This window comes from Pygocentrus nattereri, chromosome 14 (genome assembly GCF_015220715.1).
Source record: "Pygocentrus nattereri isolate fPygNat1 chromosome 14, fPygNat1.pri, whole genome shotgun sequence".
Taxonomy (NCBI): Eukaryota; Metazoa; Chordata; class Actinopteri; order Characiformes; family Serrasalmidae; genus Pygocentrus; species Pygocentrus nattereri.
In genome coordinates, this window is record NC_051224.1 from 34,263,705 (window position 1) to 34,288,473 (window position 24,769).

Sequence of the window (24,769 nt, forward strand, 5' to 3'; positions counted from 1 at the left end):
CTACTACCAGGGATATTCAAATTATAACAACTTTAACTCTGGCTATGGCTTCCCCCCCTCCATGGGTGGGGGAGGGACTGGCATCAAGCATGGTGAGTTCCTGAGCTGTCAATCACAGCCTTAGGACTGTGGACGTAGTGTTTTGTGAGATTTTGCTATTGAATGGACTTCTAAGACAGACGGCAAACAAAACTTTTGGATACATTTGGAACAGAACACAGTCATTCCTACTGAACTTTCTGCCGAATCCAGTCTTTGAGATGTTAAGTGGTCCAGAGTTGTTTAGTTGTAGAGGAACTTAGCAACTCAGATTGTCTTTGTGTTGGTGATAGGAACCAGGGGTCACAATGGCTATAGCACAAATGTAGCCATTTTACATACTATCCAAAACCACCAGTGAACCAACTTACTTAGTATGTAATGTTGAAGATGGTAAAATAGTACTAAATCTTATTCTTGAGGTATTATTTTGCCTAATAATGCCTGTTTGGCACCTCTCCACTTTTTTTTCAATTGAAGTTTCAGGCCAAACCTTCTCTCAAAGCTAGCGCAGTAACACATAATTTCGTATAGTAACTCTCTGTGAGAGAGCTTTTAAATGTCAGATTCTTCAAACATTTGGTTCCTCTCACCACCACTGTGAACAATTCTGACTCTGTAAGTTTCTCTAGAAAGGAGTGTTTTGTATCAAACCACAAGGAATTACTTTGTTTACATCTTAATGTTTTAATAATGTGCAAAAATGGGAAAGATTGGTGGGATTCCTCCTCACTTTATCAGGCCAGTGGATAAATCCTGAAAGAGTAGGAGAGTAAAATAGATTTATTATTAAATAAATAATTCTGGATCTTCAATCTGATCGATAAAGGCATGTTTGAAGGCTTGATGTAAATGCATATGACCATACAAATCAGTTGGATTCTGCATTAATGCGGCAAGTAAATCACTGACGTCGTTTTGTTTGTGGAATAATATTTGTGATGTTGTTTGGGAGCCATAGCCTACGTTGCTTAGCAGAATCAGTTGAAACTAAAAGTATAAACATGTGAATATAAAAATGTCTGACATGGCTTGAATAAATAAAAACCATAAACCACTCAAGGATGTGCGTTAAACTGATTTATCATGGTTAAGGGGGTTTTAGCTACTCTTTTGCACTGGAACATGCATTTTTGAGCGACTTATTGCTTTATTAGAAAATATAGTTTCAGTCCTAAAATCTGATTGGCTGAGCTACACTATATTTCCAAAAGTATTGGGTCGTCTATAAAATTGAGTGACATCCCATTCTTAATCCATAGGGTTTAATATGATGTCGGCCCACCCTTTGCAGCTATAATGGCTTCAACTCTTCTGGGAAGGCTTTCCACAAAGTTTAGGAGTGTGTTTATGGGAATTTTTGACAATTCTTCCAGGAGCGCATTTGTGAGGTCTGACAGTGATGTTGCACGAGAAGGCCTGGCTTGCAGTGTCCGCTCTAATTCATCCCAAAGGTGTTCATTCTGGTTGAGGTCAGGACTCTGTGCAGGCCAGTCAAGTTCTTCCACACCAAACTCGCTCATCCATGTCTTTATGGACCTTGCTTTGTGCACTGGTGCACAGTCATGTTGGAACAGGAAGGGGTCGTCTGTTACCTGTTCCCACAAAGTTGGGAGCATGAAATTTTTAAAATCTCTTGGTCTGCTGAAGCATTAAGAGTTCCTTTCACTGGAACAAAGGCGCTGAGCCCAACTCCTGAAAAACAACCCCACACCATAATCCCCCCTCCACTAAACTTTACACTTGGCACAATGCAGTCAGACAAGTCCATTCTCCTGGCAACTACCAAACCCAGACTCGTAAGTCCAGTGGCTGTGCTTCACACCACTGCATTCAACGTTTTGCATTGCGCTTGGTGATGTAAGGCTTGGATGCAGCTGCTCAGCCATGGAAACTCATTCTGTGAAGCTCTCGACACTGTTCTTGAGCTAATCTGAAGACCACATGAAGTTTGGAGGTCTGTAGCGATTGACTCAGCAGAAAGTTGCCGAACTCTATGCACCTCAGCCTCTGCTGACCCTGCTCTGTCATTTTATGTAGCCTACTACTTTGAGTTGCTGTGGTTCCCAATGACTTCCACTTTGTCATAATACCACTGAAAGTTGTAATATTTAGTAGTGAGGAAATTTCACGACTGGACTTGGCTGCACAGGTGGTGTCCTATCACGGTACCAAGCTGGAATTCACTGAGCTCCTGGGAGCGACCCATTCTTTCACTAATGTTTGTAGAAGCAGTCTTCTTGTAGAAGCAGATAGCTTACAGGCTAGCAGGCTCAGCATTAGGCTTTGAATTGAAGTATTTACTAAAGGGAAGTAAAAAGATGTGTTAATTGAATGTCTCATGAGCTTCAAATGCCCAAATTTTTGGTGGATATGTCATAAGCATTAAGCTCAGACTATCCCTTTTTTATCTCTGGCAGCTGCTCATGGCCCTGTGGAAGACACTGATGAGGACAGTGACAGTGATCTAGATGATGATCCAGGCTCAGGGGGAGCAGTCAGAGAATACGTCCAGCCACAATCCACAGGAGTGAGGAGTGAGGAGGGTAATGATTTAGAGGAGCTCACGTCTGATGAGACAGAAGCTGCAGGCAAGTTTTAAACAGCCCCAGTCACAGTCCCTCTCACACTATCCTGTAATTTGCTTGCATTTAATTGTAAATGCAATTGTAATATTTAGTATTTTCACTAAAATACGTCTTTATAGAGGTGCAAATCTCAGAGCTTACTATGTTATTACGATCCTTTAAAAACTGGCAAATACATAATGAAATTTCACATTTCACCCTGACTTGGTTAGATTGTACATTGTAGTGGGATGTAGACAAAGGCAATAATAATAAGGAGGTTAACATTTAAAACTAGCTAGACAGTTTTATTTAAGCCAAAACATGCACAAAATCGCTGCTGTCGGAACAAAACCTTGTATCTCCAAAATTACAACTTCACAAGGGAAGGAAAAAACATACTTTACTGGTAAGTCAATGGAACCAGACTTTTTTCCAAGTCATTTTTCCATTTATTATGGAATTTAAACACAATGTAAAATACAGCAGGCATTTTCAAATTAAGTTAAAAAACTGAAAAAACAACAAAAACGGTGGTTATGTTCGAACAGATGTGATATATTGTTTTAAATGTTATTAAAACCAGTTATTGGCCAATTGTTATGTCATTCCAATGCTGACGCAGTTGACACATCATCTCCACACTGATACACTTGTCTTTACACCCAGTTTATACCTGGTTGTTTCATGCATACTTTTTTTTTTTTTTTTTTTGCAGAATTACATTCTTGTACACATTATCCACATTCAACAAAATATTTTTATGCAGTGCCCCAATAGAGTGGAACTTGCTGCAGAGTGCTACAATACAACAGCTCCTACCTTTTAGCCAGTTTAAAAATGTGAACCAGTTTGTTCGATGAGAGTTGTAAGTGTAGTTTTAGATCATTTCTGTCTCATTTTATTGATCAAGATGTTATTATTTCTGTTTACTATATTATTGTAATGTATTTATAAATCAGTAAATCTGGACAACAAAAAGTTTGCACACGTACCTCACCACCATGAATGGATCTTAAGCTACATTTTAGGCATTTGTATTATGTCAAAACTATCATAAAACAATGGCTTAGGCATCAGGCAGCGTATTCATAACCATTTGATTTAATAACTTTTTGTGATGGGGCTTTTAGAGGTGGACATCTGGTTCCTGTCACCACCACTGTGAACAATTCTGACTAAGTTTCTGTAGAACAGATCATTTCACATTAAACCACACTGATTGACTTTGTTTACATCTTAAGCCTTTGATTATGCAGAAATTTTGAAATATCGTCAGAATTCCCCTTTAAAACCCCATTCGACTAACAAAGCCATCCTTCATTGACCAAATGAACAACAGCATGCAACGCTATGATTTTTCAAGACTGCGACCATCTTTGAACAGAGCAGGAAAAATGAAGAACACTGCATGTCTGCGATTAGTTGGCGTATATGAGCTGATTTGAATAGGATGCCTCATACAGCGAACGGATTTCTGTCTGACTAACTGGAGTGGCATTTAATTACCAAGTGTGGAGTCATATGCAAAAGTTTGGGTGCCCCGGTCACATTTCATGGTTTATATAAATATAGATGTTATTTTCTTTGTCAGGTCAATCCCTGCTTTTGTAAATGCTCGGCTATGTTGAAAATGAGGGTTGCCCTCAATGTACTTCTGAGTCAAAATAAAGGTTGATTGATTGATTGATTGATATTGATTGAAAAATAAGCCAACACATCCTCTACAAACACACTACTGTACATTTTAATGCACTATAACTGTTTATTTGCTGAATTTGACATGAAAATAAAACATTAAAGTGACCTGTGCAAAAGGAAGAACACATTGTATAGTAATTATTGTTTTCCAAGATGTTAAACAAATATAATTTTGCACAAAAAATTCAGTCTAGATACAAGGTGTAAATAAGGTCTTAGTGACACACTGTGCTCACTGGTATGTTTGTTCTGTCCTTGCAGACTGTGCCTTTGATCCGCAGTTGGCCGAGGTGGCGCACAGACATGCCTGTGCTCTGTTTGACTATGCAGTGAGCGGCGATGCTCGCAGGCTGCTGGTTCCACAGCGCCCCCTAATGGCCACTCAGGATGAAAATGGAGACACGTATGTATCCCAGCCTCATCTCTTACTGTACACTGCAATACCTGAAGCCGGGGATCCCGTTGACTCATTCTCCCAACAGAGATTAGTCTAGACTTAGCCTGGGGAAAGCTAGTCTTAAATTAGTGAAGGGCATACAAGCTTTAGGGCCAGTCCTGCACAGACAGAACTCTACGTCACCTTCTTAAGTTACAGACAAGCCTCTGAATATTGGAGCCAGGTGTGTTAGATTAGGGTTTAAACTGAATCCTGCAGAAACAGTGCTGCCAAACCATGTCTCAGACTAAAAGGGATTTTCAGTGGGAAATCCCCAGAGATAAGACTGAAACAGTGTGTGTGGAGCAATGAAACACACCGACAGCACCTGAAGGCACTCGGACAGAAGTGCTATTAGGGTGTCTGTGAAAATAAATGTGAGGCCTTAAAAAAAGCTTTAGTTTTTATATTTTTCAACTTGACTAAGTTTGAAATCCAAACCAATCAACAGTACCAAATTTTAAGGCCAATCCAATCCAGAACACCACGTTTTGAATCCCAGATGATCTCAGATACCAAGTTTTGAGTATGATCCTAACCAACGCCACCAAGTTGAGTTCAAACCAAACTCATGCCACCAGGTTTTAAGTTCAAACACAACCAACGCCACTAAGTACCGAGTTTATACCCAACCCACACCACCAAGTTTTCAGTTCAAACAGAACCCTTGCCACCAAGTTGTGAGTTCAAACCCAACCCATGACACCAAGTATTGAGTTTGAACCCAACCCATAGCACGAAGTTTTGATTTCAAACCCAACTCATGCCAGCAGGTTTTGAGTTTAAAACCAACCCACACTACCAAGTTTTGAGTTCAGACTCAACCCATACCACTAAGTTTGGAGTTCAAACCCAACCCATGCCACCAAGATTGGAGTTCAAACCCAACCCATGCCACCAAGATTGGAGTTCAAACCCAACCCATTTCACTAAGTTTTGAATTCAAAACCAACCCATGCCACCAAGTTTTGAGTTCGAACCCAACCTACATGGCCAAGTTTTGAGTTCAAACCAAACTCATGCCACCAGGTTTTGAGTTCAGACCCAACCCATGCCACCATGTTTTGAGTTAAAACCCAACCTATGCCACTAAGTTGTGAGTTCAAACCCAACCCATGCCACCAAGATTGGAGTTCAAACCCAACCCATGCCACTAAGTTTTGAGTTCAAACCTGACCCATGCCAACTATTCAGTTTGAACCCAGCCCATTTCAAGCCCAACTCATACCAGCAAGTTTTGATTTCAAACCCAGTCCAGACCACTGAGTTTTGAGTTCAAACCCAGTCCACGTCACAACGTTTTGAGTTCCAAGCCGACCTACGCCACCAAGTTTTGAGTTCCCAGCTCAGCCTGACACAGTTTTGTCCATACCCAATCTGAATCGACCCAGATCATGCTCCTCATCATCCAAAATGCTATATAAAGCCTGATGTTACTAATTATATGATGTATATGCAAAATAAAAGTATTTTCACAATTTGACATTAAATAATCAGTTGTCCTCAATTAAGGTTAAATTCTGCCATGTAATTATCAAGCAATCTATTTGAACCCCCAAGATGTTTAGTCTGAAGTAACTTTCCATGATGTGCTATCATTGCACTGTGTGGTGTTGAGATAGGAAGATGTTTCATCCTAAACAGGATTGCTTTACATAGAACATATTTAATGTAATTTATACATCTTTGCCCAAACAAATTACATCTCTGACTTCTTTTGACTGCACTCGTCTGTATTCATCTGTACTCGTCTGAATAAGTAAATTCATTCATTGTTTGTGAAAAACCTCTGTGTTCTGTCAGTTACAATGACAGTTTGTCTTTATATCAAACTGTATTGAGAGTTTTGTTTTGTGCCTGCAGGGGACTGCACTTGGGTGTGATCCACAGTCAAACAGATGCAGTGAAGAATTTAGCCCAGGTTATTTCAGGTGTTCCTGGAGAGGATGCTATTAACACAAGGAATGACTTGTATCAGGTATGTAACCACACACATAGGTTCTGAATGTACTACAGATATAAACAAGCAGAGGTTCCACATGTTAAACCATCGCTGTATGACGCAAAAGGTTAAAGTGTAGGATTGACATCTGTCATTATATCGCAGACGCCTTTGCACCTGGCGGTGGTGACTCAGCAGAAAGAGGTGGCAGAGGCTTTGCTTGCAGCTGGAGCAGATGTCACTCTGACTGATCGCCATGGCAACACAGCATTGCACTTGGCAGCCCAGCAGAAAGAGGGAGAGATGGTGCGATTGCTGTTGCACCACAAATGTGTGCTGGAGTTAACCAGCGTACCAAACACAGCAGGTACAGCACCACATGCAGTTACACTGTCCAACACAGCGTACAGCTCATAATCACAATGAGAATATCTAAGGACAACTTGTTAAACTTTTTTGTGAAAAAATCTGATGCTAACAAAGGAACGTCCCCTCTAAATCCTGTCAACAAATTTCCTTAGTCCTTGCAGTGACAAAGGCCATGCATTTACTAGTAATTAGAGGTGTGTTGATTCACAAAATTCAAAACTCAGTGCAGTACACTGGTGTCTCAATTCAATGTGTTTATTGATGCAGCAAAAATAAGAACGGGCTAAAAATGCCTTACAATATTGTGTTCATGTTTTCATTTTCCATAATTTTCCATAATTAGGGCAGTCAACATTATAAAAGTACAATATTTGAAATAAAACCTGTGCTTTACAGTGTCCTGATTTAACGCTCTAGCCACAAACATGTTCGTCCCAAGTATAGTGCGTCAACATACAGTAATATACAATGCTAGTACAGTGACATACTACACTATAATACAATACTAGAGCCAACCATCTCATATTCTACCCAATACAATCACCATTGTGCTATCTATGTTCATATTCTACCCAAGACAGTCAGTACAGTGCCAACCACTCTCATATTCTACCCAAGACAGTCAGTATAGTGTCAACCACTGTCATATTCTACCCAGTACAGTCCGTATAGTGCCAACCGCTCTCATATTCCACCTAGTACAGTCAGTATAGTGCCAACCGCTCTCATATTCCACCTAGTACAGTCAGTATAGTGCCAACCGCTCTCATATTCCACCCAGTACAGTCAGTATAGTGCCAACCGCTCTCATATTCCACCTAGTACAGTCAGTATAGTGCCAACCGCTCTCATATTCCACCCAGTACAGTCAGTATAGTGCCATCCACTCTCATATTCTACCCAATACATTCAATATACTGCCAACCATACTAATATTCTAACCAGTACAATCCGTACAGCGCCACACTCACTCACACTGTACCTAATTTAGAACTGCACACACTCATTGCGTACCAAACGAAGCACTCCTACTACTTACGCCCAAAATTTAAAAAGCATAGAATAGATATTGTGGTGACTGAGGCATGAGGCATGTCCCATGCCTCACTAATTACTGAGGAACTGTTAACCCATGAACTTTTCTGGGGAAAGCCCATCACAGTGGTAGTTTGCTGTGCTTTAAGTAATTTCAGAGTGCATCATAGTGACCCTTATTCACAATGTAGCCAAACATTGATAACATAAGAAGGGACTGGAAAGAATAACAAGAAGTGGATTGTGATATTAAAAACTGTAGCAAAGAAACAAGTTAACCAGGATGCCCGTTGTTAGTAGAGGTAATTAGCGTGCTCATCGTATTGCCAGTTAGGGCTACATCAAACAACTAATCTGCTAAGTCGAATAGTCCATCGACTACTGAAACGAATAATCGATTATTATGCATTATGAATCACTATATTAGTAATGTAGAAAGAATGTTTTAATGAAGTCCTGCTAATACAAAATTGATAAAGTAAAACTCCATTTTATGTTTACTGTTAAAAAAGAAAAAGTATAACCAAGGATGTGTAAAGCAGCAGCAATGAAATATAACAAAACTAAAGTTTTCCTTTAATCAGGTAAATAAAAAAAATCTATCTAAATTGAAATGCTAAAAATGTAACAGTGTAGTCTGGGGTCTGTCTACATTTGCTGCATCTGAATTCTAGTCACAGGTCTCCAGTGAAACGGAGGAAAGTCAGCATGTCTGCGTGCTCCTGTGAGAGTCTGAACTTGTTCTCCATGAACAGTTAAATTATCGATTTTATGAAAAGGTTCGTATTCGGCCAGCTGCCCTTTGTGTTCGCGGAGAACTACCTCCTTTAACTGTTAGCGAGTCGAACCTTCGCGGAGAACAGAAACCTGTAATCGCTCTCCCGTGGCCGGCCTCGGCTTTAAGACACGACGCGGTGTTTAAAAGTGTAAACGTTGTCTGGAAAGTGAACAGGGTCGCTGTGTATAATGGCTGCTTGCTTCTCTGTTCCAGGCCCATTAAACGACTCCAGAGAGCAGCATTTACAAATGTTACAGCTCGGCTCAGAACATGAAGCAGGACGGAATTTAACATTAGCTTACTAGCTAGCTCACGAGCACAGTTGTCGCCGCGCCCCAAACCACACACTTCTGTACTTCACACGCTACACTAATGAGTGCACTTCTAATGGTATATGTGCTGTTTTTACACACTATTTAGTGAGCTAGTATGCGGTTTGGGACGCGGCGCATGAATCGTCTTCATCCAGTGAACCGGCAAGTTTCCTCTTCAAACGCTCCGTCATGGAGGATGTTAGCTCCCGCACTTTTGATGTTTTTGTTGCTGTTGTTAACTCTCCAGTGAACGGCAATGTCAAAACGTTCCTAGTGAGCGCGAGAAAGAAGTGTGATGACACCAACTAATCGACTATTAAATTAGTCGCCAACTAATTTGGTCGTTGATTTTAGTCGACTAAGTCGAATAATCGTCGCACCCTTATTGCCACTGCACGTTCCAGTAGTTGTTGTTCAAGACTCTCAATACTGACTGTTCTCTGATGTTTTCTGATTGTGAGGAAGCCTCAGACTGTTATGGAGTTAATTTAGCTCATACTGTTTATGGTACGTGATTATGTTTTTGGAGAATTCGTCCTCTGTTGTAATATAGATGTTCCATATTTGGTATAACACCTTTGTTTTCTAACCTGGTCCTGAAAGCCTGCTGCGCTGCACATTTTAGTGTTTTCACTGATCCAAACATACCTGATCCTAAAATGTGCAGGGAAGAGGGAACTCCAGGTCCCGGGCTGGGAACCTTTGGTGTATATCATTACACTAACCTCTTGCTGTTTTGCATGTATAGGTCTGTGTCCACTTCACCTGGCCGTCCTGGCCAACAGTCTGAGCAGTGTTAGGGCGCTGCTGATGGGCGGGGCGAGTGCGGAGGTTCAGGAGCGCACCTGCGGCCGCACACCGCTTCACCTGGTGACCGAGCATGACAATGTGTCACTCGCAGGCTGCCTACTATTGGAAGTATGTGTGTGTATGTTTAGCTCTCTAATGATAAATGAATATACAACTGGCCTAATTTGTAGCATTTGTTACATTGATGTTCATTTTTTTTATTTAGCTTTGCTGTTTGTGTTTTTTTTTTGTTTGTTTTTAAACTTTAAAACCTGTAGCCTAAATACCAAAGCATTGCATCAGCAAAGGCCTTTTGAATAAATAAATTACAGCTGGTGTAGTTTAGGCACATCATCTGCCTTCAGAGTGCAACTAACTGCTCTGTGGTTCTTGTGGCCATTGATGCTAAAAGACCTAGAGAAATGCCTGTGTTTGAACAATTTAAACTATTGGACAGTTAGAAAAATGGCCAAATTTAGGTACAAAATTCTAAATTATAAGTTATGCAAATTTTCTCAAATGTGTAATAATAGTGATACTCCAAGTGTTGTTCTTTGGAGAGGGCAGTGCTAAAGCCAGGGAGGCCAGAGCCTCAGATCTGTTTGTAGTGGAGAGTTCTGGCAGCGTATGAGGAAGGAAACACCTCCACTGCTGCTGCTGCTTCTTCTTCCTCCGCTTCCAGGGTGGTCCTCCTCTCGTTCAGACAGGCCCTTAGCTCTAACAGCTCCTCAGTCCTCATCTATTCTTTCTGAAACTATGACAGAACTCTGCTCGGCCTACGATTCGCTCTCACTTCTGTTTTACGTGGTTATAAACAGCAAACTCACCAAATAAAATAACTCAGAATCTAATAAAAAATAAAAGCAGCCTACCTAAAAAGAACTAAACTGTGATTGTGTTACATAAAACGATAATTCTAATTCGTTACACCTTTAGGGTCTGCAAGACTCTTGGTCTGTATGCTGTATTTGAACTAGAGGGTTACAATCGCGGCTTCTATAGCAACATATGGTGCACCAGCTGCTGGTCTTCAGCCTGCACTACTAACAGTGTTGCGTAATGGATATATTTCAAACCTCAATAAGAAGCATGCTTTTAGTAATGAAATGGAAATATTATTGCTTTTATTGTGATTTTTGAGAGCAAGGTTAGGCCAGCATTAATAGAAAATCATGACAACCTTGACATTGTGTGGACCTTTTTAGATTATTTATTATTACATTGAAAAAACACACAAAATGCAGCTTCCACTGGAAAAACTGAAAGGGCCAAAATATTTTTCTGAGCTCTGTGTGTTGTCATAGCAATATTTAGCAGTATGGGGCAAAAGCTCATTTGTGGCAGTTAATCACTTTTCCATTGTTAAGTTCAGAGGGCTGCTAAATTATTGGTGTACTAACTGATTGACATCTGTTTTTCGTGCAGGGTGATGCTGAAGTGGACAGTGTCACCTATAATGGCTCCACCCCTCTTCATATCGCAGCAGGACGGGGCTCACTGAAGCTGAGCGCGCTCCTCGTAGCAGCAGGTATGTGCTTGTGTGTGGCAGGTCAGTGAGTTAACAGCTCTCTTTCAGTCTAATGTCAAGTCAGTTTTTGTTAAAGTATTTAATTGGTATTTCCAGTTAAGCAAATGAAAAAGAACCGACAATTGAACAGTCTAGAAAAAAAATCTAATTATGACCAGCTGAAGTAAAAACGGTGCCAGAAATGCAAGAAAATATAGGATAATATTTGCAAGGAATGAGGCACAGAATTCAAGTGTAAAAATGGGAAAGAAAAAAAGCAAGGAAAAACTGATGGGGAAGAGTTGAAGGAAGGAAAGAAAAAGGGAGAAAAACGAGGAAAATTAATAAAAGGAATGAAAAATAAAAAAATAAGGAAAATTGGAGAAAAAAGAAGGAATGAAGCAAAAGGAAGGAAAGAATGAAAGAAGAAAAAGAAAGGAAATAGAAAGCAACAAATAAAAAATAAAGACAGAAAGGGAAAGAGATAAAGAAAAAGAATGAAAGAAAATTAGTTGAAAGCAATAAATAAGGAATGAAGAGAGAGAGAAAGGAAGGACGTATGGAATAAGTGGAAAGAAATAAATGACACGAAAGAAGGAAAGCAGGAAGAAAAAGAAACAGTGAATCAAAGAAAAATATCTGTGGGAAAACAGATGAAAAGCAGTCTATAGCATAAGGTTTAGAAAAAGAAAGGATGGAGGATTAGGAAAAAACATGAATAAAGGTTGAAAATAATAATAGGGAATTTGATACTGTGTTCGTCTTGTATGCATAGAATTAATCAAAACATCTTTTTAATCTCTTATGTAGCATAAAAGTCCTTGAATTGTCTTTTGAATAAAAAAAAAAGAATTTAAAGAATGAAAGACTCAGAGCCTTTGAGACGTTAGATGTCATTTTTAGGTCAAATTTACCTCATTTGTCAGTCTATATTAATGGTGGAGATCAGAAGTAATACTCTAGATTGTTTTGAGTGAAAAGCTCTGCTTATCCCAGGTGCGGACCCTGATAAAGAGAATTATGAGCCACTGTTCTTCAGAGATGAGGACTGCTGTGCCATGGATGAGGAAGATCAGGAGGATGAGGGCCACATCCCAGGGACTACCCCACTCAACATGGCTGCATCCCCAGAGGTCAGAGTCACACTACACACATTACTTTACACTCTGTGGTCATGAAATGAGACATTCTCAAGGGTACATTGTGACTATGGTTGGTCAAAACTTTCTATTATTCTGACACTGGTAACGGTCACAGAAAGATAAATGACATTGAGGAGTGAGCTCTTCTATCTGCAAGGAGAAAGTTCTCCCTAGTACACTTATTGAGATTTCTACATTCAGAATGACTGATGTAAACCAATCAGCTATAACATTAAAACCACCTCCTTGTTTCTCCACTCACTGTCCATTTTATCAGCTTCATTTAGTACAGGAACACTTTGTAGTTCTACAATTACAGACTGTAGTCCATCTGTTTCTCTGCATACTTTGTTAGCCCCCTTTTACCCTGTTCTTCAGTGGTCAGGACCCCTTATAAGACCACCGCAGAGCAAGTATTATTTGGGTGGTGGATCATTTTCAGCACTTCAGTAACTCTGACGTGGTGGTGGTGTGTTAGTGTGTGTTGTGCTGGTCTGAGTGGATCAGACACAGCAGTGGTGCTGGAGTTTTTAAACTCCTCAGTGTCACTGCTGGACTGAGAATAGTCCACCAACCAAAAATATCCATCCACGGATGTGTGACTAGAGGATGACCAACACAAACTGTGTAGCAACAGATGAGCTGTCGTCTCTGACTTTACATCTACAAGGTAGATGTGGACAGTGACTGGTCACAGCGTTTAAAACCTCCAGCAGCACTGCTGTGGCTGAGTTTGCACACAGCTGTGCATAAAGGAATGAGTGCAACATCAGACAGCTCCTGGTCCAGTAATGGTCATTCTCAAGCATCTTGGAAAATACGTCCTAACCTATTGAAAAACATAACATTTGTAGACACTTGAAACCGGATTTATGTAGCTGAATGTACAGTTACTTTCCTTCCTTTGAAATATTGTGCTTCTGTGATCCTCCAGGTTCGAGAAATCTTAAATGGTAAAGAGTACCAGCCCAGCACTGTCTTTGTACCACCACAAGGTAAGCACCGTCCGAGAGGAACTGTCAAATATAAATAATTTATTTCTGATTTTTCCAGCCTCTCTTTATCTCTTAGAATTGAACTTAAAACTGTACCTTTAAGACCGAACGACCTCTTGTTCGAGTTGGCTGCCCTGTACTGTGCTTTATTAAAAGCAGTCCGGGCTGAAACACTCCTTATAGCTTTAAAGTGAGTGGGTGGGGCTAAACTGCTGTAGGCTAAATGGATGGATATATGTAATTGCGATTATATGTAATGACATCACAAAAACAACAAATTGAAACTTTCAAAATATTTCTATAATGCATGTATTTTTAAAAAGTGAAAATTTGGTTTTAATTTGTGTGTCGAAATTGAATAGGAGAAAGGTGTCCTCAAACGTTTGAGGGACATTAGGTTTATACAAGGGGTTAAATAATTTAAATAATTCATCCCAATTCATCTCTATTCAGTTGTTATCTTGTATAGTTAAACACAGTTCACCACATTGTACTTATTTGCTCAGATTTGACCCTAAAGAAAGATTTTATTCCATTTATTTATTACTTTTAATAATTCAGTAGCTTTACTTTCACCATGTGATTTTCATAGAAGGTTCAGATCACATTTTGTAGATTATTTAAGTGAAACTCAGTTAACACATCCTCACACACAAACTTCTGCACATTTTAATGTACATGTAATGTTTATTTGCTGAATTTAATATAATAGGGGAAGAAAAAAAAACATAAAATGAGGCATATTTTATATTTTACATTTGTACAGCTTGTAGATACTTGTTAGAGCAGAGGCTCTTGAGGGAGGGCTGTAGCTTTGTTTTGCTATGGCTTTTGTTTGTTTGGTACTTGTTGACCTCACTGTCTGCAGACGGCACCAAAGGAATTTCTTGAAAAGCCAGTCAGAGGCTTGGATTTGACCTGTGGTTTGAAGGGTCGAACTAAAAAAAGAGCCATTAATAGTTTAGTATGTTAACATATTAACATTGTCATATGATGCAAAGCTGTCCTGTTAGTGATGAAGTTTTCTTTCCACTGTTCTCTGGTGGTCAGTGCGAGGGCAGCGTTTGTCTGGTTTTAATGTTCGTGTGTCATTGGCAGGAGACATGCGTAGCCTGAGTGCGGAAACGAAGCAAACGCTGTGTCAGTGTCTGGAGGAGTCGCCGGGTGGGTGGGAGAGTCTGGCACATGCACTGGGGCTCGGCATCCTCACCAACGCTTTCCGCCTCAGCCCACGGCCCGCCTCCACGCTACTGGATAGCTATGAGGTACTGGTAACCAAAACACAGACACAACATTCATACACATAGAGAAACTGCTTCTGTGCAAAGACTAATGGACTTTAAATCAGGACTGTCTGCTTTCGTATGGACTTTAACTGAAAGTAGGTCTCTATCTCAAACACTATTCGGCAGTTAAGCAGTGATATGAATTATGAAATTGACCGTTCTTGTTCTGAAACCTGATTGGCTGATCAACATTCATAGATGTAAGCACAGTTCTGAGCGACTTAATTCTTTGTTAATGCATGGAGATTAAAGGTTTGGCTTGTATGGACTGTGGAGTGTGCTACTGATAGATATAATGAGCTCTTTACATACTCAACCTAAAACAACAGATAAAAGCCCACTCAACATTCAGACCTTTCAAGTGTATAAGCTAACTTAGAGCCCAAAGAGATTCAGTGTGTTCTTTTAACAGTAGTTTGGAAAAGAAAAGTGACAGGCAGCTTTAATCATACGTATATATCTTCACATCTTCTAAGCCGCTTCTCCTTCTGAGTCGCGGGGGGTGCTGTCCCAGCTGTCATTGGGCGAAAAGTAAAATGTTTAAGTGGACCCATGTGATTTGGTGATTGACTGACGTTAACTATACTTTCTTTGGTGTGTGTAGGTTTCAGGCGGAACAGTTCGAGAACTCTTCGCAGGCCTGAAGAGTATTGGCAACAGCGGCGCTGTCAGCATACTACAGGAGCACTATGTGTGTGAGGAAAATGACGACACATCAGCCTCTGGTAGGAGTCAGATATTAACAAAATACTCATGCTCACAAACACATGATTTAGCCATTGATGATCAATAACAGGCATGTAGTTTTGTGTGCATAAGCACTGTGCATTCTGGTACTTCAGAATACTTCAGCGGATCGAACTGAACACTTAAAAACTATTTTGTAGCAAAGCTGATTAACGTCCCTAAAAAATTGGTTGTATTTCCGTGAATTTCATAAACATGAACCAGTGTGGCTTTTGTAGCAGTCTTGTGTTACAGTTTACCGGTCATGCGCACTTAGGAGTTTGTCTAGTCACATGCACTTAGCTGAAGAAAGCTCATCAGGTAAATCAGTCAACATTTATTTAAACTTGTCGTGCATTAGGGTGACCCTTATTTATAGTGTATCTAAGCATTAGGCAAAAAAAAAGGAATTGAAAGGAGTAAATATAAATTTGTGATGGAAAAATTATAGAAAAGCAAAAAAAAAGATTAATTTTTTTATTAAAATTAGGTAAGAGAAATAAAAATTAGGAACCTTTAGAACAAATAATATTAACAGATCAAAACAGTCAAATATAAGTATTAAGCAGATAATAAAAGTAAATTAAAGAACTGAGGACAGTAAGAAAATAAAGATAAAAGTGAAAACAATAATAGTAATGATAAAATAGTACATAAATGATTTAAATTGTTAATTGAACTATTTATTTTTTTATACGCTATGCTGAGATAACCATGGTAGCTAGCTTGATGATAAGTGGCAAAATCTTTTTTTTCCTCACATTTGACAATCATTTTGTCTTTATTAGTAATCATTAGTTTGTGCTACGAACTAATGCTAGCTAAGTAAGCTAAGCTCAGCGTTTCTCACTGCCCACCTGCTCGGATATGCCCTCATCCCCCTGAAGTAGCTGTTTCATTCTTGTCTCCTCTACATCACCATGTGTTTTTTTTGCAGTTTTTGCCACTGATGTCCGTCTTTACATGATTCATATATGAAAACTGCTACATTGGCAGTGCAAAAAAAGCAATTAACTGCCTGCTTGTGCTAGCCAACACAAGATTTCACACCATCACGCTGAATTTGATACATTAATCTCTCACGGCTGGTGTTAGTTTGTTATTCCAATTTCTGTTTCACTTAAATAGTGCAGCAGTTACACACTAGTGCTTTTACATACGTTTGAATGTATCTACACATCTTTTTTTTTTCATAACACTCTGTTTGTAGTTTGTCTCTGAAAACCCTCCGTTTGGAGGGCCCTAACACTTCGCCCTACCCCTCCAAATTGGGACATCCTAAGCCTAGACGTGAACGCATAAAACAGAGGGCTAAGGGCTAAGTAGTAGGGGTGAGGGGTGAAATGGGAAATGGGCCTTAGCACCAGTTTATTCATTATGTTGTCAAAACTGCGTACTGCGTTTTGTCCACCAAACTGGTTGTCTGTGATTTGTTTGAGAGCTAATTTGCTTATCAAACGTCTTAGTAATATAACAAGTGCAATACTGTCATATCAGCTATCAAACTTTATACTGTAGAGCCTCTCAGGTAGCAAATAAAACAGTCAATAAAATCAACAAACAAAAACTTGCTTACATGTATTTTCAGCCAAGGATCAGTCAGTTGTGATGGCTGTGGCCATACATATCTCTCTAAGTGGAAAAGTAACAAAGTTCAGGTTTCAGTGGTACACAGTCCCCTAATGAGCTCACATGCCTGCTGAAAAGGAACCTTTAGGAAACCATGAGGATTAAAACCGAATGATTTTGCTTTCTAATAGGAAATGATTTCTAGTAGAGACCACTAGTTTACTCTAGAACCTTTAGATCCTATTAGGATCTAAATGGAGTGCATTTAGAATCAGTCACCTGTTAAACCTTTTGGGTCATTTATGTTGTGATATAAATGCATTAAACAGTCGAAACCAACAGACGCACTCCTTGGTTTCCATGTTTTTTTTCAGAGGGATTCTTGTTTATTGCTGCTGCGGTGGTATTCCATAGTACATCGCCTTTACCTTGCCTGAACCCAGTGGCGTTGTGTCATAGCCGGGGTTTCCCTGGCCGAGGGACAGCCAAAACACACACACACTGTAGTTTCTGTACGCTGTGTGAGACAGAGAGAAATGACGACAGCATTTAGCTGGAGTAAAGCAGAGAGGAGGGGGGTTTCCCAGGAAAGAGGAAGCGAGATCCCACTGCAGTGCTTTTTTTCAGTGTGTGATTCACGCAGATCGAGAAAAGCTGAAGCTGCCTGACGAGGCTCACCAGGCTGAACTCTGGTTTTGATAGAGGGGAAAGTGTTAAAACGGATAGTGGGGCTTCACCTTGCTTACCTTTCTGTTGTTCTTGTCATTGTTTGTAAAGAAACCAAGACTCTCTGACTGAGTCAGTGAACAGCTCATTCAGAGCTATTTTGGTCTGAGTGCACTTTGTGAAGCACTATTGTTACAGTTCACTGCTGGCTTTAACGCAGTTTACAGGCTCCTGTGTTAATCTCTCTCTTTGTAAATCCCCCCGTCTCTCTTTCTTTCCCCCTCTTTCCCTCACATCTCTCTACCCCTCCCTTCATCTCCCACCTTTGTCTATTTCTCTTTCTCTCTCCCTTTGTGCTTCTCTCTCTTTCTATCTCCCCCTACTGTCTCTCCCTCTCTCCCCCTCTCTCTTTTTTTTTCTTTTTCTTTCTTTCTTTCTTTCTTTCTTTCTTTTCTTTCTTTCTCTCCCCTCTCTCACATTCTCGCTTTCTCTTTCTGTCTTTCTTTCTTTGTCTTTCTTCCTTTTTTGTCTTTCTTTTGTTCTGTCGCTCTCTCCTCCTGTCTTTCTGTCTCTTTCTTTTATTATTTCTGTCTTCCTCTTTCTTTTCTCTGTTTTTCTTTTTCATCTCCTCTCTTTCTGTCTTTTTTCTTTCTATCTCCCTTTTTTTCTTTTCCCTTCATTCGCTCGCGCTCTCTCTCTCTCTCTCTCTCTCTCTCTCTCTCTCTCTCTCTCTCTCTCTCTCTCTCTCTCTCACTCACAGATAGAGCAGCACTCTCCGAGGGTCTTCAGGGGCTGAAGCTGGCACCATTGGACGAAACCGGCATGTGCGACAGTGGCGTAGAGACGTCCTTCTACAGGCCCAGCCTCAGCCTGGTCGACTCGCTCTGTGGACAGCTGGACGCACAGCTAGCTGCCGCTCTGGCCGAAGTTTGACCCCTCGACCCCTTCGACATGCAGACAGCAGCATGTACAGCAGTGCTGCCCTAACTGAAGCCAAACCATCAACTTTGAACTCTGAAGTTTTAATCCTTTGATTCCGGAGCCACCCGCACACTTTCACTGCTGACCTGACCATCCTTGTGAGAGGGACTGACAGACCGATGCAGCAGCTCTGTAACCAAGCCTATAATGGGAGGCCAGTGCTCGTGGGCAAAGGAATGCTTCAGTTTGTGGCTGCATCGATTTTTTTTTTTTTTTTTTTTTTTTTTTTTTTTTTTTTTTTTCTTTTCTTTTCTTTATATACTGTCTGTACAAAAGCATCCAGACACCCTTTCTAATGAGTGAATTCAACTCCTAGGCTGGCACAGCTTATATAATCTCCATAGAAAAGCATTGACCAGACCTCACTAACGGTTCTGTGGCTCAATGCAATTATATCACAGTTGTTCCAACATCTAGTGCGAAACCTTTCTGTAGCAGTAGAGGCTGAAACTGCAGTAAAGGGAGACAAACTCTGTATTAATACCCTTGATTTCAAATGAAATGCTGGTGTCTGTAAACTTTTGCACATACAGCAAATATGCACATGTCAACATGCACTCGGTTGGACGTGTCACAGTTATGTAAGATTTTTATTTAATTGTATTTGCTTGTATTTTTTATATTCAATGCAGTCATGTTTTTATGGATTTTGATTTTCATAACGATTAGACATCAGTGGTGAATAGTGGTGCATAGTGGATCTCTTGCCATTCACAAAAGACAAGATAAGCTATAGTTGGTCCAAGCTATCTTCTGATCTTGGCAGAGCAACTTTCAGAATTGCTATTAATAGGGGTGTAAAATTCTTACCCTAATGGTTCAGTTCATAAGGATTCAGTGCATCACGGAACCCCAGATTTCTTTAGTAGTAAAACAGGAGGAACTGTTTACACTGTAGTGGCATATAGATGATAAATACAGTAAAGCTTTGGGGGGGAATTATATTTGAAAACAGCCTAGAAAAGTCCACATACTTTGTTGGTTGATTGTAATTGTAAGCAAATATAACCGTTGTAACCTTTAAAAATGTGTGTATTCAGGCTGCTGAGGAGGAACCTCCATCTAAGCATTGGCCCAGTTGTTGGGAGACTGCGAGTTTGATTTACGTTTTGGAGGAAGCATGTAGTAGCCTTCACCCGCCCAGAATGGTGGCATCATACGATAAGTGCGGTTCTGCTAGCGGACGGTATTGTCAAAGGCTGGATTGTCATCTTCAAATGGATTTTTACACCCCTATTAATAATCCTCAGATTTGACTGCACAGGCTTGGTTTGACACAGAAGTTGTTTACAGCCATAACTATAACTTAGTCTTTTTGTGCGTGAATGAGTGGTGAAGTCAGCATCATTTGGAGTTTGAATATTCAGGGTTTAAGTCATGTTTATTTTTTTTTAAGTGGTTTTAAATGAATCCTGCCTCAGGAATTCTGCACTCCCAGAATGCATTTTGGATGAGAAATGCCTTTGTTTAGTTTTGCCTCTATGAGTTACCAAAGCTTCGCATCCGAAACCAAATTACTCCCGAATCTTGCAGTGTGAAAAAGATTCCTTGGCAATTTCTTACTTTGTTCTCTGAGCCTCTGGACCAATAGGCTTATTTTTTGTATTGGTGGGGAAAAAATGAAGTTGGCGGTAGTTTTTTTAAGAATAAGAATACGTGAAAGCTAGCTTCACTGCAGTAGTGTTCATCTCTGTACTTACCTTCTCTGAGCTTTTCTCTTCTTCACTCTTGCATCACACAGGTGTTTATGGATAGGGTGCTGATTTTTATTCTCTCACTTAGTGGTGCTAACGATGACCGGAATTGTGGTGATGACGATGACGACGATATCAGTACTGATGAAAGTGGCAGTTGTTTTTTGTTGTTGCTTGTTGAGAGAATCTGCTTACACACCAGAGTGTATTTCATAAGCTGTGATCGAGCATCGACAGAATCGGAGAATCGATTTCTCCACCTTCGTGGTTTTTGTTTGTTTGTTTGTGTTTCTTTGTATTAACAGATTAAAAGGCGAAACGTTCCCAAGGTTAAGAAACTCAAAGGTTACGTGAAGACAGCAGGCTGGAATTGCGTTAGGGTTATATTTACAGTGGACAGCATCATATTGCAATTGGAGGTGGCACGATACCACTTTCACGATACTGATACCATTATTGAAACCTTGAGGATAGACGGATACCGATACTGATACTCTTTATGGATTCCAGCTGTGCTTAAACAAGAATGGGCAGCTACATTTTTGATCACAAAAAGAGCAAAATTAGTCCTGTTTAATTGTATTTAGTGCAGAGACATTGAATCAAAATCATTCTACTGATAGCAAATTGTGGGCACCATAAATGTGGCAGTGTCCTTTTTTGTCTGTTCCAACTCATCAAACCTCAGAAAGAATTAAATATTGCAATATTGCAATGCATGTTTTTACGTATATAATACTTTATTTTTTCCATATCACCAAGTTTTACAGCTAAGCTTTCAACTTAGCAATGTTCTTCAGATTCTCACCAGAGGAATCTGACCTTCCCTCTCTGTGCATGCCAGTCAGCTGGATGCCAGATTTTGTTCATGATTTCTGTTGTTTTGATTTATGAACATGAAGCTAGAAAACGAAAGATTAACAGTTATGAAATTTAACAACAGAATTGAATGGAATCTGTCCATCTGTAGGCGTGCAGTTGGATGTTGCATTTAGGTACACACACAGGTTTAAAAGGAGTCTTGATGTATTTACAGAAAAGATTTAGGTGACTATTGACTTGTAGTGTTTGTTAGCATCATCTGCTATATAGCTTCAGTGCTAAATTAAAAAAAAAAAAATTTGGACCCCAAACATGTCTTGGCTGATTGACTACTTTTTCACCAAACCCCTTTGTTAAGGTTAAAAAATCTGCTAATATCAGCCTGATAGGGATACCTGGTATCGGATCGTTGTCATCTATAGTTGCAGTTATGATGTACGATTTATTGAAAATATGGGTTGAGAATAGCCTTTATGTGTGTGGCTAGCTCCAGCCCTCATTTGGAGAAGGACTGGGACCCAGATACAATTCCAGTCGTTATAGCAAGGTAGGACATACCTTGAGGCACAGCATAATTGGCGGAGAAAATCGATCTAGTCCTAGATCTCCTCAGGTCTACAGTGACGTGTCCATATCATCACATTTAAAAATTTGAGATGGTGTTCTGAATGATGCCTGCTCATCGTTTTGTGAAATGGGAAGCTGACTGTAGGTGAGATTGCTTGTTTATATGTGTAGATATCAAGGCTTAATTCTAATTCATTACAGCCATAAGTGTTGTTTCTGTGGAGGCCCTTCTGAGAAGAACGATCCTGAACTGAAGGCCTTGGGGAATTCCACTGATTTTTCTCGTTTTCTGCATGATGAAATCTTTAAACTATAAAGTCATTCAGAGTGGTTTGATGTTCTTGAGAAACATGTCACAGTGGTGGTGATAGGAACCATATGTTTGCCTGGTCTACATTACATCAAATTCATGAATAAACAGTAAATAAAATGGCTATATTTGTGTTGTAGACTGTGATAGTGACACTGGGTTCCCATCACCACCATTGCAAAGGAAAATAAAAGAGCCTTTAAATTTCTCTTAAATGCACCATTTTACATCTAACCACACTGAATGACTTGCTCACATGTCTCAATATTTGATTCAAGGTTTGAAAAGTTAATGAACTTCCTCTTTAATATTAAGTATGAACAGTGTTCTTTCTTTCTTGCTTGTGTTCGCCTGTGGGCCTCTATAGTTGTCAGAATTAATTTGATGACGACGACCTGCTAGATCTTCGAGTAAACCTGCAGCCGCCTTCACATGGAAGCGACCCAGCCATCGCTACTCCAGACCGCTGGATGAATGTATGGAACCCTTTAATAACCTGACACTCCTACAGTCCATCACTGTTCTCTATTCCGGTCTGTTTTTAGAGACGTCCTGCCCTCCTACAGCCTCCAATCTCATTCCCTCATTCCCTTGGACTTGAACCGGGAGTGAACGGCACTTGGCTCATCAGACATATCAACCTGCTCTCAGCCACAAACTGTAAACTGACTCGAGCCGGAATCCGGAAATGCTTTCAACCATTGCAGTGATGTTGTTCTTGTTTTTTTTTTATATTATATATATATATATATATATATATATATATATATATATATATATATATATATATATATATATATATATATATATATATAATATATAATATATATATATATATATATATATGAATACAGCGTAGATCATGTTGACAGAAAGCAACAAACCCCACTGAGAAACCTAAACTAAAGGTTTGATTGGCACTGTGTTTTTGGTCAATATTTATGCTTGTACCCTGTGAAAGAGGGAGAAGAAAAGGAATGGATGCTTTGTAATGAGGTTTATTGTCATACTTTTATAATAAAATTCTTCATGGTCACCAGTTGTTGTTTGGACCTGTTTTAGACCGACAGTTCATTTTTCATTGTTTTTTATACAACAGTTGGTTGTATATACCCTAACCCTATACCCTAACCGTAACCCACGCAAGCTGAATGGTAAAGAGGCCATAACATCACGTTTTTTTCACACACGATCATTTCACTGAGACGTTGCTAAGCAACGACTTTGCCAGCTGTAGGAGACGCTCAAACCATTTGAATGACTTCTTACTTACATTTGACCGGCAGCCGATTTGGCCAGACTCTAAAGATGAGACGACACTAAATTCCCAAACTCTCATCACCACTAAGCAGCTTTTCAGTCGGCGGCTGTGACAGAAGAACAGCTAAACAATCTGGAATCAGCCAGAAATGAACCCAATACCATTCGCCAAACTAAATGGGCTATAAGATGCTTTACAGACCGGCTGGAACAAAACAACATTAATATTGATCTGCAAAAATAGACAAAACTGAGCTAAACTTGATATTGGGGCCGTTTCATGGCTCAGTCCGATTTGAACAGACTCTGAAGACGAGACTACACGTTTGGCGAATGGCTTTGGGTGCAAAATTCTAGAGAAACTAACTGAGTCAGAATTGTTTACAGTGGTGGCGATAGGAACCAGACGTCCAGAAGAGCTTAATGCCTCTAAAAGCTCCCTCAACGGAAGCTGGTACTTGAAATCATCATAAAAATTCTGCCTGATGCCTGTTTTTTGTGCTTGTTTTGAAAAGGTTTTGGCCTAAAATGTATATTTTGCCAGTTTATTCATGGTGCAGAAGTACAAGCAGGGGGTTGTGTGGCAAACTAGTCACCAATGCTGGTGAATCGTCAGATGTACAGCCACTTTACCATCATTAACATTACCTGTGAAAACTCATGAAGTGATTTCAGACAGCAAATAAAATGGTTATCTTTGTGTAGATGGCATCACGACTCCTGGTTCCCATCACTGCCACTGTAAAGAAATCAGTAAGTTTCTCTACAATTGCCAATTTCACATCAAACCACTCTGATTTACTGTTACTGATTGGATCTTGCACACATTTTGGGGAATCAGAGGAATTCCCCTTTAAATCTGTCTGCACTGCATTACAGCTCAGTCTTGTAGTGGCGCATTTTGACACTAGGGGGCATTAGAAGTGCATGCTACCACTCATGTTCAACGTTAGACTGTTTTGATTGGATTTTTAATGTCTGGATGAAATCCTGCCAGTAAAGTCCACAAGACTCAATGACGTTCAGATTTCAGGATTTAATCTGATCTAAACTATATCTGTATAATCAACCCTGGACCTTTACAATCTACTCTGAGCCATTAATCAGGAAAGTTGCGGTCACTGCAGCTGCAGATGCCGTAGGCCGCAATGGTTTCTTCTGCTCTCTGAATGGCACTTTGTAATCAAGCTGTCATTTCAATGGAACAACTTAATGGGGCACTTTGGCCACAATAGAAAATGTAACCATTGCTGCAACTGCTGCACCTGCCTGCT

At 39.9% G+C, this 24,769-nt stretch overlaps 1 protein-coding gene across 2 annotated transcripts in view; it reads left to right on the forward strand.

The window, feature by feature from the left end:
• nfkb1 (nuclear factor of kappa light polypeptide gene enhancer in B-cells 1) overlaps positions 1 to 22,950 on the forward strand; it is a 63,666-nt gene extending 40,716 nt beyond the window's left edge. The window contains exons 13-24 of one of the 2 annotated variants that reach the window (XM_017706261.2): positions 1 to 92; positions 2,460 to 2,630; positions 4,569 to 4,710; positions 6,607 to 6,721; positions 6,851 to 7,052; positions 9,930 to 10,099; positions 11,396 to 11,498; positions 12,474 to 12,610; positions 13,554 to 13,614; positions 14,713 to 14,879; positions 15,505 to 15,625; positions 18,622 to 22,950. The exon at positions 1 to 92 is cut by the window's left edge and continues 4 nt beyond it. In XM_017706261.2, coding sequence (XP_017561750.2) covers positions 1 to 92; positions 2,460 to 2,630; positions 4,569 to 4,710; positions 6,607 to 6,721; positions 6,851 to 7,052; positions 9,930 to 10,099; positions 11,396 to 11,498; positions 12,474 to 12,610; positions 13,554 to 13,614; positions 14,713 to 14,879; positions 15,505 to 15,625; positions 18,622 to 18,794 — 1,654 coding nt within the window. In that variant the 3' untranslated portion in view covers positions 18,795 to 22,950. The remainder of the gene's footprint in view (positions 93 to 2,459; positions 2,631 to 4,568; positions 4,711 to 6,606; positions 6,722 to 6,850; positions 7,053 to 9,929; positions 10,100 to 11,395; positions 11,499 to 12,473; positions 12,611 to 13,553; positions 13,615 to 14,712; positions 14,880 to 15,504; positions 15,626 to 18,621) is intronic. The other variant, XM_017706262.2, reaches the window with a different exon arrangement.
• The last annotated feature ends 1,819 nt before the right edge of the window (positions 22,951 to 24,769 follow it).